The 14,050-nt window shown below is 40.9% G+C and overlaps 1 protein-coding gene across 1 annotated transcript in view; it reads left to right on the forward strand.

Moving 5' to 3' along the window:
- The window catches only part of MOCOS (molybdenum cofactor sulfurase), a 51,776-nt gene that overhangs the window by 9,560 nt on the left and 28,166 nt on the right, over positions 1 to 14,050 (forward strand). Inside the window, exons 2-7 of the mRNA XM_081971038.1 lie at positions 1,253 to 1,342; positions 4,149 to 4,215; positions 5,780 to 6,418; positions 9,875 to 9,951; positions 12,020 to 12,219; positions 13,031 to 13,147. Coding sequence (XP_081827164.1) covers positions 1,253 to 1,342; positions 4,149 to 4,215; positions 5,780 to 6,418; positions 9,875 to 9,951; positions 12,020 to 12,219; positions 13,031 to 13,147 — 1,190 coding nt within the window. The remainder of the gene's footprint in view (positions 1 to 1,252; positions 1,343 to 4,148; positions 4,216 to 5,779; positions 6,419 to 9,874; positions 9,952 to 12,019; positions 12,220 to 13,030; positions 13,148 to 14,050) is intronic.

The raw sequence follows: 14,050 nt of genomic DNA on the forward strand, positions 1-14,050 counted from the left end.
CCCCTTGCCTCTTAGCGCTCCCTTAAGTCATCCCACCACCTCCCAAAGGGCGGTACCACCCACTTTGGGAACCACTGACTTAAATGTATTTTTTTGATTCTTTATGAATGTATTTTATTCTCTTTATGTACACTGAGAACCTATGCACCAAAGTGTTAGCTTTTTTGGCAGCTGCAGCACATTGCTAGATCATACTTGTTAGGACACCTAGATCCTTCTCACAGTTGTTACTGTTGAGCCTGGTACCATCTATTCTGTAGATTTGGTTTTTCTTGCTTATGTATAGGATCTTAATTTTTCTCACCATTTAATTGCATTTTGTTGCATCTTGAGCATTAACTATCCCCTGTAGCTTGATGCCATCTGCAACTTTGATGAGTTACCCTTCTATCCCCTTATCTACTAATGGCCATTAATATGTCTAATAATTAATCTAAATGATCTAGCTTAGTTGGATATTGAAACCTACGATTGTACTGAGGCAGGACATAAAATGAATCAGGATATAAAAGTGAGACATGACAGAAAGAAGGAATGAAAACTGGCTTTTGAGACGTGTACAAGAACAGGAAATGTCAAAAAGCCAAACTGCAAGTTCAGCTAAAGTTCACACATATGAGTCAAGAGTACAGCTAGCCACAAAACGTTGCTGGAAAACGTAGGCAAGATATTTAGTAACAGGAACTATGAACCCATCAACGCTAACATGTTACATTCCCATGTTCTGCTGCTTTTGAAAGATATATAAGAACTGTCTTTTCTATAAATTGGTGTTCAGATGTTTAAGATGTCTGCTTTGGCTATCTTGCTCTGAACCTTTGCACAAATAAAAACTACTTCTTTTGATTCTGAAGTCTGAGTCCCTCAATTTTCTGCAACAGTACTGCTTGCAGAAGTTCATATATCAATGTACAAGAAAGGCACCATTGCTCTATGTTTCTCGGATTATGGATGACAGTCAGTTTAGATTTTTAGAGTCTTTAAAGTTATCTTTTTAGAAAGGATAATAAATTGAATATTTTCACTACAATACGGATAATAAATTGCATATTTTCACTATGATTCTAAAATTAGTTTGATTTTATTTTATTGCAATTATGTTATTTTCTATTGAATAATAAAATATGTTCAAAAGTATATATTTTAAATCCTATTTATTTCCTGTAAAGCAATTTAGGAAAAATTGCTTAGATTGAAATTAATTGAAGGCAATAATTGGTAGCTATAATGTATTTTCATCGTTTCTTTGTAGAAATTACTTATCTTGACCATGCAGGTGCTACTCTCTATCCAGAAAGCTTGCTAAAGGCCTTCACTGATGACCTCAATACAAATGTCTATGGTAATGTGAAATTAAACAATATACCGTATTTCTCAGAATATAAGACACTCTGGACTATAAGACACACCTAACTTTTGTGGAGGAAATCTGCCTCTGCCTCCCAGAAATTTGCCTCTTTGCAGGAAACAGTGAACAGTCTGGTCAGCTTCAGCACAGCCTAATTTAGCATGAGCAGCTAATTGGCTCAGCCTCCTGGAATACTACCTATCAGCTGTTCCAGACTGTGGGGATTGTCGCCTCCGCGCACCCCATTTTTTGCCTCCATGCGTCTTTTGGCTTCCGTGTGCCCCATTTTTGGACTCTGCACATTCCGTTTTCAGCCCATTTCAGGCAGTGGGGATTGCTGCTGCCTCTGTCTATCCCTGTTGCCTGGAACAGGGCAAAAATTGGGTGTGCGGAGGCGAAAATGGGATGTGCGGAGGCTGAAAATGGGATGCATGGAGGCTGAAAATGGGACTGGCTGAGGCGGCGATAGGCAGCAGCAACAATGGACAGCGGCAATCCCTTCAGCCTGGAACAGTTGATAGGCGGTATTCTGGGAGGCAGATCCAACCACCAATCAGCTGCTCGTGCTAAATCAGGCTGTGCTGGAGCTGACCAGGCTGATTGCTGCAAAGAGACAAATTGCTGGGAGGCAGAGGCTGAAGGGAGGGAACTGGCAGATGGGATGGGCTTTGACAACATTCACTCTATAAGATGCACAGACATTTCCACCCACTTTGTGTGTGTGTGTGGGAGTGCATCTTATACGCCAACAAATATGGTAATTTTTATCCTTTCTTAAAAATCCGAGCCATTTCAAGTTTTTAGTCTAAATTAGGATTTGTTTGTTTATTTATAAATAAAATAAATAAGGCTTAACAGACCTTTGCTGCTATCTAATGGTTTTCCAGATTGTTTTTTTAAAAGATACTTATTTATCTAATTAAAATAGAAAGATAAAAAGGAGAAAAAAAAGAAAAACCACAAAACCAGATGTTAAGTGGCTCTTTGTTCCTACATTTCTCTCTCCCTCCTCCTCTCCCTCCTTCCCTCTCTCCCTCCCCTCCTCTCCCCCTCTCTCCGTCTCCCTCTACCTCTCTCTCTGTCTCTATCTCCCCCCATCTCTCTTTCTCTCTCCCCATCTCTCCCCCCAATTATGTTTGTGTGCATGCATTACAGTAGTAATTTATATGAATAGTGTCTGTAGTAAGATCTGCAGTTGTGGAGAGGAAATGGGAAAACAAAAAGCTCAACAGCTATACTCTTTGGGCCGTAATAATTTGTTAAAGAACAGGAGAAATAATAATGTTCTGCATAGTACTCTTGCAGAATTTCATATCATTAAGAGTTTCTGATTTTGAAAAATGGGGGACAACAGACTTAAACTCAACCCCTCCAAGACCGAGTGGCTGTGGCTACCGGCACCTCGGTTCAGCCAGCTGATTCCATCGCTGGCCATAGGGGGCGAACAATTGCCCCCTGTGGAACGGGCGCGCAATTTGGGCGTCCTCCTTGATGCCCGGCTGTCAATGGATGACCATATGGCAGCCGTGGCGAGGGGGGCGTTCCACCAGGTTCGCCTGGTGCGCCAATTGCGCCCCCTACTGGACCGGGATGCCCTACGCACGGTCACTCATGCGCTGGTGACGTCCCGCCTGGATTACTGCAACGCTCTCTACATGGGGCTGCCCTTGGGACGCGCCCGGAGACTGCAGTTGGTTCAGAACGCAGCCGCGCGGGCTGTGATGGGGAGTACGAGGTACTCCCACGTAACACCTCTCCTGCGCGAGCTGCACTGGCTACCTGTGGTTTTTCAGGTGCGTTTCAAGGTGCTGATTACCATCTTTAAAGCGCTCCATGGCACGGGACCTAGTTACTTGCGGGATCGCATCCTCCCACATACATCCCTGCGGCCAATTCGCTCACACAGGGAGGGACTTCTCCTGGTGCCGTCCACTAGGCAATGCCAACGGGCGACACCAAGGAGTAGGGCCTTCTCTGTGATGGGCCCAACCCTCTGGAATGACCTCCCCCCGACATTAGAACCACTTCTGACCTCCGCTCCTTCCGGCAAAAATTGAAGACTCACCTGTTCCGATTAGCAGGCCTGGCATAATTACAACTGTCCCTCCTGGCAAATGTATTATTATCTGGTTATTTTAGGGTTTTTTAATCTGTTGTGTCTGTTTTAGGGATTTTAAAAAAATTATATTTATTCAGCTTTGTACAGTTCTTTTAATTGCATTTTAACCTCCTCCAAACTGTACATATTTAATTTTTTTTATTGTATTTTTGTGATATTCTCTATGGACTGTACACCGCCCCGAGTCCCTTCTGGGAGAGGGGGCGGTCTAGAAGCACAAATAAATTGAATTGAAATTGAATTGATTTTGAAAAGCACTACAATCATATTTCACATTGGAAAGAAAGGGACAGCTTCTGCTTTAACCTTAAAGCATTTTCTAATATTTGGAAAGAGTTAGAATTCAGTGTTTTAGAAGATCATACTAATATTGATATAATGAAAGAAATTAACAGTTTCAATTGGATAATATAATTTATTGTCTCAAGATTTTATTATATTTTAATATGAAAAAGAATCAGGTTCCAGTCTACCCTCGGCTGTCTCTGGCTTTGGGCTGGACAAGCACATCATATAGGTTTGTTCTGAGGAAGAACCAGAGGAGGAAGTGTTCCCTCTTGGAGGGGGAAGCAGGAGAAATATAAAAATTAATTAAGTGTAATAATGCAGGAATTAAAATTTATACTGTAATTTCACAAAGAATGAAATGTTTCATGAATCACTGTTTTTTTTTTAATCTAGGAAATCCTCATAGCCAGAATATCAGCAGCAAACTCACATATGACACTATTGAACATGTTAGATTCAGGTAATGTAATTCTTATTTTATATGCTAGATGTTTTGTTTCACGTTTTCTTTTGGGTCCTTTTTGTACCCTATATTTCTTATGTGCTAGAAACAGGACCCAAAGTATTATTATGTGGAAGTGAGCATTATGTATTAGTGATGTTTTCTTTACTCCCCCTCATCTGTTATTGACTAAATGACGTTTTGATGGTAGGAAAGCTATCCTAATTCAGTTTTGTATCCAGAAGACAAGGGCAGAGGTGAAAATAAAGCTTCCAACCTGTAGTTATTGCTCAAAAGCCTCTGCTTGCCTGGTGCCCCCTGCGATCGCTTCTATACACTACCACCACTGCTGCCAGTTGTGGTGCCCCCTCAACCCACGATTGCTTCTGCACACCACTGCTGTCAGTTGACTGGTGCACCCCTGATTGCCCTGCAGTGGCATGCTGCCTCCCCATCTGCTACCAATTGCTCGCTGCTGTCTGCTCCCATTGGCTGGTAGTTTCTTGTCCTGTGTAGCCAAAAGCTTGGGTGAAACGATGTCCAAGCAAATGGACAGGGGTGAAGGCCGAGGGGCAGAGGCCCAGGGGATCATTGGCCATTGAGAATCGCTGGGGGAGAAGCAGCAGAGGAGGAAAGTTAGCTGTGAATCATCTGAGGCAGGTAGCTAGGAGCGAAAGAGGCGTGGCCAATGGTGGGCGCCTAAACGTCCTGAGCCCTCTCCAGCAGGATGCTATTTACAGGACAGGCTCAGAGTTGTTGGGAGTTGGGGAGTATATGCTTGTTGACTTACAACCACAACTGACCTTTGGCTGTAGATGTTAAGATACCCTTGTGGCTGTCTGCAATCCCTGCTGTCTCCATTGTGATCGATAAGCAAACAAAGCAAAATAGCTGGCTGCCAAAGAGAGGTAGGGAACGCCCCTCGGTTTATAGAAGAGCTGGCCTGGAGAAAAGAAGCTTGGATCTTTATGGTACACGTTTTTTTAAAATCTCCAGCCCAGTGCAGGAGTTCTTCCTCTCTTTTGTGCTCTGCACAGCAGACTCCAGCGGTCGACTGAAGAAACTCCATTTATTTCCAAATACCATCACCACTCATGCCAGTACCATTATGAAAAACCTAGTTGCCACTAATCGTTGCCACTTTGCAGTTTTACAAGCTGTGTGTGTTGGGTGCCTGGTATAGGGCTTGAGGCAGCATTTCTACCATCTCAAGGGCTGAAGAAAACAATATGGCAGTGAGGAAGAGCTCTAGACCTTCAGTATTGCTTTCATCAAGTCAGGGAAATTTATGATCTCAAAAAACACAAATTGATAATTTCCTGGAAAAGCACATTTGATCTACTTTGTGTCCCATATTAAGGTAATTATTTTTACTTTTGGCCTATCAATAACTGAACAAAACAGAGCATATTCTTACATTGCAATAATTAACAACTTTTGTGGCTATATATCTTGCCCAATTTGATTTAATTTTAGATGCCTATATAAGTTAAATAGGAGTAGTCAGGAAAATATTTTAAAAGAATAGTATGTTGGAAACAGAGGTATTCAATATGTCTGTGGTCCTGTGTTTATTTTACAGGATACTACAGCACTTTAATACAACTATTGAAGACTATACCGTCATTTTTACTTCAGGAAGCACTGCTTCATTCAAACTCATTGCAGAAGCTTTTCCTTGGATGCCTGAAAACGTGGGGGAATCTGGCAGCCGATTTTGCTACCTTACTGATAACCATACATCTGTGGTGGGCATGAGAGTGATCACTACTGCAAAAAATGTCCCATTTGTTCCAGTAAAACCAAAGGATATGTTATCAGGAGCAAATATTATGGAAAGGAAATACAATAATTGCAGTACACCACATCTCTTCTGTTATCCTGCTCAGAGTAATTTTTCAGGAGTCAAATATCCACTTGCATGGATAGAAGAGATACAGTGTGGAAAACTCTGTCCCATTCAGATCAAAGGGAAGTGGTTTGTGCTTTTGGATGCAGCATCTTATACCAGCACTTCTCCCTTAGATTTAAGCATTCATCAAGCAGACTTTATTCCTATATCATTCTATAAGATATTTGGGTTCCCCACTGGTATTGGTGCATTGCTAGTAAAAAATGAAATTGCTTCTTGCTTGAGGAAAACTTTTTTTGGAGGAGGAACTGCTGCTGCCTATTTGGCAGAAGAGGATTTTTATTCACCAAGACAATCAGTGGCTGAAAGGTAATGTTATAAAATAAAGGTAGTCCTTGACTTACAACAATTTGTTTCGTACAGAGTTGGGCTTCAAAAATTGCAGCAATGGGTTCCCTGCCCCGTTGCATTTCGTACAGGGGTGGATGTGGCCATGGTGGGTGGCTTAGTCAGTCTCCTGCACGTTTTCCCCCTCCCCAGGCTCCGGAGGCTTTCCTTGAGCCTCTGGGAGGGCAAAAACTGCTTCCCTGGGCTCTGGAGGCCCCCCGGAGGCTGTTAACAGGTCCATTTCTGGACTTCCGGAATCTCCAGTAGGCCCGTTTCCCCTTCTACCTGAGCCTCCACACGGGCCCTACACGTACTTGGCATGCTGAACATGCTGCATGGAGACTCCTGCGGCGGGAGGGGTGGGGTGCGTGTGGCCGTGGCCAGCCAGGGGTGGAATTTGAGGTTTCGCTGAACTGAGCTGTGTGAACCCCCAGTAGCCCACCCCTGATTTAGTACCCATATGAAGTTTTAAAAGGGCACTGAAAAAAGTAAATTATGACCATTTTTCACACAACCATTGCAGCATCCCCATGGTCACATGATCAAAATTCAGATGTTTGGCAACGGACTCATATTTATGACAATTGCAGTGTTCCGAGGTCATGTTCGACTTTCTGACAAGCAGTGGGGAAACTAGGTTCATTTACTAACTGTTAGTGTTACTAACTTAACAGTGATTAACAGTGATTAACAACTGTGGCAAGAAAAGTCATTAAATGAGGCAAAATTGACAACCTCTCTTTTAGCAACATAATTTTTGGGCTCGATTGTGAAACAAGGACTACCCTGTATAAATCTTTAAATGTTTTTATGTTAATTGGGTTTCTAGCGACTGGCTAAAATTTAGATACCAAATCTGATCCAAGCCATAGTCCAAAGAACAAAGAAGACACCTGTCTATTTGGAGTTTGACTCTGTTGCCCCCGAGGATTTGGACAGGTTGCGTGGACGGCTGCGACCCACCACATGTTCAATGGACCCATGTCCCTCCTGGCTGGTACTGGCATCCTGGGAGGTGACACGAGGCTGGCTTCTGGGCCTGGTGAACGCCTCACTGGGTGAGGGATCCTTACCAACTGCCTTGAAAGAGGCGGTGGTGAGGCCCTTACTCAAGAGGCCTTCACTGGACCCAATGGAGCTGGCTAATTACCGTCCAGTCTCCAACCTTCCCTTTTTAGCGAAGGTTGTTGAGAATGTGGTGGCACAGCAATTTCCACGACACCTTGACGAATCCGAATATCTAGACCCACGCCAGTCCGGCTTCCGACCCGGGCACAGCACAGAGACAGCCTTGGTCGCGCTGGTTGATGATCTCTGGAGGGCCAGAGATAGAGGCTGTTCCTCTATCCTGGTCCTATTAGACCTCTCAGCGGCTTTTGATACCATCGACCATGGTATCCTATTGCGCCGGCTGGAGGGGATGGGAGTCGGAGGCACCGTTTTACGGTGGTTCGGCTCCTACCTCTCCGACCGGTCGCAATGTGTGTTGACAGGGGGGCAGAGGTCGACCCTGAGGCCACTCACCTGTGGGGTGCTGCAGGGGTCGGTCCTCTCGCCCCTCCTGTTCAACGCATATATGAAGCCACTGGGGGAGATCATCCGTGGTTTAGGGGTTGAATACCACCTGTACGCTGATGATACTCAGCTGTACGTTTCAACCCCAAACCACCCCAGCGAGGCTGTCGAAGTGATGTCCCGGTGTTTGGAAGCCGTCGGGGTCTGGATGGGGGACAACAGACTCAAACTCAACCCCTCCAAGACTGAGTGGCTGTGGCTACCGGCACCTCGGTTCAGCCAGCTGACTCCAACGCTGGCCCCCTGTGGAACGGGCGCGCAATTTGGGCGTCCTCCTAGATGCCCGGCTGTCAATGGACAACCATGTGGCAGCCGTGGCTAGGGGGGCGTTCCACCAGGTTCGCATGGTGCGCCAATTGCGCCCCCTTCTGGACCGGGATGCCCTACGCACGGTCACTCATGCACTGGTGACGTCTCGCCTGGACTACTGTAACGCTCTCTACATGGGGCTTCCCTTGGGACGCGCCCGAAGACTGCAGCTAGTCCAGAACGCAGCCGCGTGGGCAGTCACGGGGAGTACCAGGTACTCCCACGTGACACCGCTCCTGCGCGAGCTGCACTGGCTGCCTGTGGTTTTTCGGGTGCGTTTCAAGGTTTTGACCACCATCTTTAAAGCGCTCCATGGCACAGGGCCTAGCTACCTGCGGGATCGCATCCTCCCACACACATCCCTGCGGCCAATTCGCTCTCACAGGGAGGGGCTTCTCCTGGTGCCGTCCACTAGGCAATGCCAGCGGGCGACACCAAGGAGTAGGGCCTTCTCTGTGATGGGCCCAACCCTCTGGAATGATCTCCCCCCCGACATTAGAACCACCACTGACTTCCGCTCCTTCCGACAGAAATTGAAGACACACCTGTTCCGACTGGCTGGCCTGACATAATTATAACGTCTACCTCCTGGCATATATATTTCTTACTGGTTTTTTAAGGGGATTGTTCTTTTAAATTTAACTTTTTAGGATATTTGTTTGGGGTTTTAAACTTTTAAATTGTAAATTATTTACTTAGCAGTACAGTTCTGTATATCTTTTTATCCTCCTCTTATTTATTTATCTATCTATTTAATAATTTTAATTGTCTAAATTTTATAATTATTCATGATGTATTTCTGATATGGACTGTACACCGCCCCGAGTCCCTTTCGGGAGAGGGGGCGGTCTATAAGCGCTAAGAAATAAATAATAAATAAATATTTATTAAATATTAGAATTATAGAATGCACAATTGGAAATGACTTAATGATAATCTGTTTGGCAAGTCTTGCAGAGATGATATGAACTCCATTTTTAACAAAATGAATTGGCAAATCATATGTATATATTTATATGTGTAATAATGCTTCAATGTGTTTTTCATTAATTCTTTTTTATGAATTTGACAAATTAGCTTATTTTTCAATGAATAAGGTTGTGCAATTTAAAACAACTCTGGGCTACTTACAATAACTTGAAAACCAGATAAAACATGAAATAATTCATGTTTTCATTAGCAGATAGGACAATTACTCTACTTCTTAAAAACATCTCAGAATTGGACTCCTTCAGATTGGCCAAACATCTACCAGTTCTTCATTATTTTTGAAATGACAGCAGAATCAGAGCTATCTGGTTTTTGGGATTCCGCAGGATAGGGTTGATAGAGAAGGCACACTTTTTGAGTCCCATCAGACCACATTGTTTAATTTTTTTTTAAAAAAAGAACCACAGCATGTATAAAGCCTCTCTGAGATCTAGTGAGACAGACAGAATTAATAGAAGTTTCATTTAATATTTATCTATTTTTAGATTATATTTCCTAATAAATACAACAGATGGAAACAAATTGAGTGTAGTTTAATATTTTGCTTGTTTGTACTTTATGCAGGTTTGAGGATGGGACAATTTCATTTCTTGATATTATTGCAGTGAAGCACGGATTTGATGTTTTGGAAAAAATAACAGGTAGGATTGTGCTTCTCAGTAGAAATGTAGTCTACAGCATGCAGCCTAATTGCTGGCCAATCAATGCCTTCTCATAGCCAACACTAATTTAAGATCTGGTAATGAAATACTTGAACACACCAGTTTTTAGATCACTTACTAATGACACTTTACCACCATTGGGAGAAATGAACGTGCCTTTAATTGCTAAAGGTTTAACACCTCTGTTCCTTTCTGCTTCTTTTGATACCTCTGATTATAGTTTTCAACTAACGCAAATAATGTGATTTGAAACAAAAGCATTGATGAAATTTGATAGACTTCTCACAAAAAAAGTTGAAGCTCTGTCTTTGACTTTTTAAAAATCTTTGTTAAGATAAATATCCCTAGTTGATTTAGGCTTCTTCATAGAATTTAACACCTCTTATCTTGGTTGCTCTCCTCTGCACTCTTTCTAGGTCCTCAACATATTTTTTGGATTGTAGTGACCAGAATTGGATGTAGTATTGCAAATGTGGCCTTACCAGTTCAATATAGAGTGATACTATCACTTATTTGGTTGTGTTGCAGACCCGCAGCGAGCTCTGAGCGAACCGGCTCTAGAAGCTCCAGCCGCGGCCTGTGAAAGGTTCCAGGAGCTTCCACCAAGTGGAACTGTGGAGCAAACAGGTCCATCCGACCTGCTCAAAGAACACCCTCCGACTGAACTGCGCAGGTCAGGCAGAGCTACTCAAAAGCCCGCCTACCTGCGTGACTATGTGACCAGTAGGCTTTTTCCTTCTAAGAGGGAAGGGGTGTTACATACTAGCTTCAAATACAGTGGTTTCCACTAAGGTCCTCTGTTCCAGCAGGAACAGAGGTTTAATCTCATTGGTTGAAGGTCTGACAGCTCCGTATAAAAGGGCTGCTGTCGGACTCAACTTTCGCTGGATTGTTCTCAATTGTTGCATTTAATAAAGAGCTGTTGTTACCATTAGCCTGTGTGTGCCTATCCATTACCCAATCTAACACATAGAGTGCAAGGAGTGATGTTATAATCTCCATTTTCTGGAGCCTGCATAAACAAGAATTCACTTTCTGGCTGCTGGTCTCCACTGCACTACATTTGCTTTGCCATGAATCTTCACTGGAATCCATGAATCCTCACAGGAAGCTCTATTTCTCCATACTCAAATAAATGGGGTACTTATGGAAAAGATTCTGTCTCTTAGCTAATGTATATATACATTCTACATTTGATAAACATTTCCTCCCTTTGCTAAATCAGGAAATATCCAAAATTCTGTTTTCATTTTTTGCACCCAAAGCCTCCCCATTTTTCTATTATTTTCCATAGTTTAACCCTGTATACAAAGTGAATCATTTTATTAAATTTCTCCAATTCCCCTTTGAATCTACATCATTATCCTTTTTGGTGAAGGGGGTGGGTTTCGGGAGGCCAAAAAGTGCTGAATTCAGTGTATAACATGCACCCAGATTTTCGGCCTCTTTTTTGAGAGAAAAAGGTGCGTCTTATAGTACGAAAAATACAGTAACAACCGCATTATTAACTTAACAACTGCAATGGTTCACTCAACTGTGGCAAGAAAAGTCGTAAAATGGAGCAAAACCTATTTAACAAATGCCTCACTTAGCAACATAAACTTTGGACTCAATTATGATTGTAAGTCGAAAGCTTCCTCTATTTATATGAGTTTAATCAGCTTAATGTTGCAAATCATTGTTTTATTTTATAGAAAAACAAGATATTTTAGTTCTGAAAGATCTTTGTTGTAATTTAACTGTAATAATTAAACAATTCATGATTGAATCTATATATTAACTGATTACTGAATGGAATTGTTATTGAGATTATACAAGATATTCCACTGGTTTTGTGTTGGGTGTGGAATCTATGGAGAGCCTCACATATTCTCAAATTTTTGCCCAGGTAATATATTAATTGTTTTTTTTTCTAAAAATGATTCTTTTGTTCTATTGATTACTTTGCTTTATAAAAAATATATAAAATTAGTGTTATATTTAGTGAAACTTATTTATAACCAAATCAATTGACCATTGCTGGTAATTGTTGCTTTGTCTTTCTTAGGTGGAATGGAAAACATAAAACAGCATACATTTGCTTTGGCTCACCATACCTATTCAGTTCTTTCTACCTTAAAATATGCTAATGGTGCACCTCTTGTGCGCATTTATACTGATACTGACTTCAGCAACTCAGATATCCAAGGTCCCATAATTAATTTTAATGTGTTGGATGAAAATGGAGATATAATTGGGTATTCACAGGTACATTTTATTTATTTTTTGTTGTTGCTATGTATCTTTTTACTGTTATGCATCTTTCTCATTGTTTGATCTTCTTTCTGTACAATTTCAGAAATCACCTTCTTGTCATCTTCTCCCATTAGTGACCTATATGTTTTCATGACTTTTTTCTTGTTCCTTACATATTAAAAGAAAGGGGGGGGGGTGTTTCTTAGTTTGGCATTTGTTGCAAGTCTTAATTCATTCTGAGCCTTAGCCTTCTTGAGTCGATCCATGCATATTTAGCCTATTTGTTGATATTCAGTTTTAGTTATATGCATCTAATTTTTATAATTATCTATTTTGTTCCTCAGTATGTCAGAGAGTTCTTTATATAACCTTGCTGATTCATCTGGAGGTTGTTGTGATATATCTGTGATATAGTTATAGCTTTATTTTGGTTTTAGATCATTACATGTTTCAATGCAATTTTGGAAATAAATAATAAGACCTTAACATATTTCATGAATATTCTAATGGTAGAAAATGAAATCTTTATTTGGGGGGGAGCAACTTAGAACTGAGGAGAAATTTCCTGACAGTTAGAACAATTAATCAGTGGAACAATTTGCCTCCAGAAGTTGTAAATGCTCAAACACTGGAAGTTTTAAAGAAGATGTTGGATAACCACTTGTCTGAAATGGTATAGGGTTTCCTGCCTAGGCAGGGGGTTGGACTAGAAGACCTCCAAGGTCCCTTCCAACTCTGCTATTGTATTCTATTCATAAATGATTTGTTACTGTGTTAAGAATCTTTTTTTCCCCGGGGGTCGGGTGGAACCTCTTGAAACAAGGTGGATAAACTGGCTGGGCTCTACAATATCCATATGCGCACAGGCTGTTTCTGTAATACTGGAGCTTGTCAGCAGCACTTGGGGATAAACCATGATGACATCAAAAAGAACCTACAGGTCTGTATATATATGGTCAATGTAGCAGTTCTACCAGCTAAAATAAATAGAATCATGTTACATCTGTTCGACGAATTTTCCCACTGCTTCTAAGCAAGTATTCCAAACAATGTCCCATAATATAAAAACTTCATTAACAGAAAAAGAAATATCATTTGCTAGTTTATGTGCAATGCAAAATTATTTAAGCAAAGTCATTCTATTTAATGTAATAGACTATAATTATTTTAAATTAGCTATGAAAAAACCTCTTAAATTTACTTTCTCATTTGCACAACTAAATTTGTGTAAACAACATATATACATTTAAACTTCTGAATCAGATTAATCTTAAACTTCATGTGTTTAATTGAAACTTTTGAGAAGCAGATCATTTTCCTCTGATGTAAATTTCACCACACCTATTTTTACTTTTTGTTATCTTTTTTTTTTACTTTTATACTCTTAGTGATGGTATTGTTTTGTACTCTGATGTATTAGCTTGTACTTTTTCTGTGCAAACCATGAAGAAGCTTTTGATTATATAAGCATAGAAATCTAATAAATAGATGAGTTAATTTGCTTGATTTTGATATTGATGATGGGTCAATCCAGACATAATTGAGGTACAAAGATTTTTAGGTTTTCCATTCACACACAACACGATATAGAAACTCTGCATACTACTATTAAAATTCCAGATTTTTGAAATGTCAAAAAATCATATAAAAATAAATCAATTCAGAATACTTTCCATTTTAATATATTATATATGATGTGCAAGTCAATTAAAAATTGAATCTTTTAGAGGAAAATAAAATCCCCTAAAAGGTTTCATTGTTTTTCAGTTGAATTGTACAGATTAAACATTAAAGGTGGAAAGAATTCTGAAATGATTTATCTTGGCCTGATTTTTTTTTTTAC

This window comes from Natrix helvetica, assembly GCF_964273705.1.
Source record: "Natrix helvetica genome assembly, chromosome: Z".
Classification (NCBI taxonomy): domain Eukaryota; kingdom Metazoa; phylum Chordata; class Lepidosauria; order Squamata; family Natricidae; genus Natrix; species Natrix helvetica.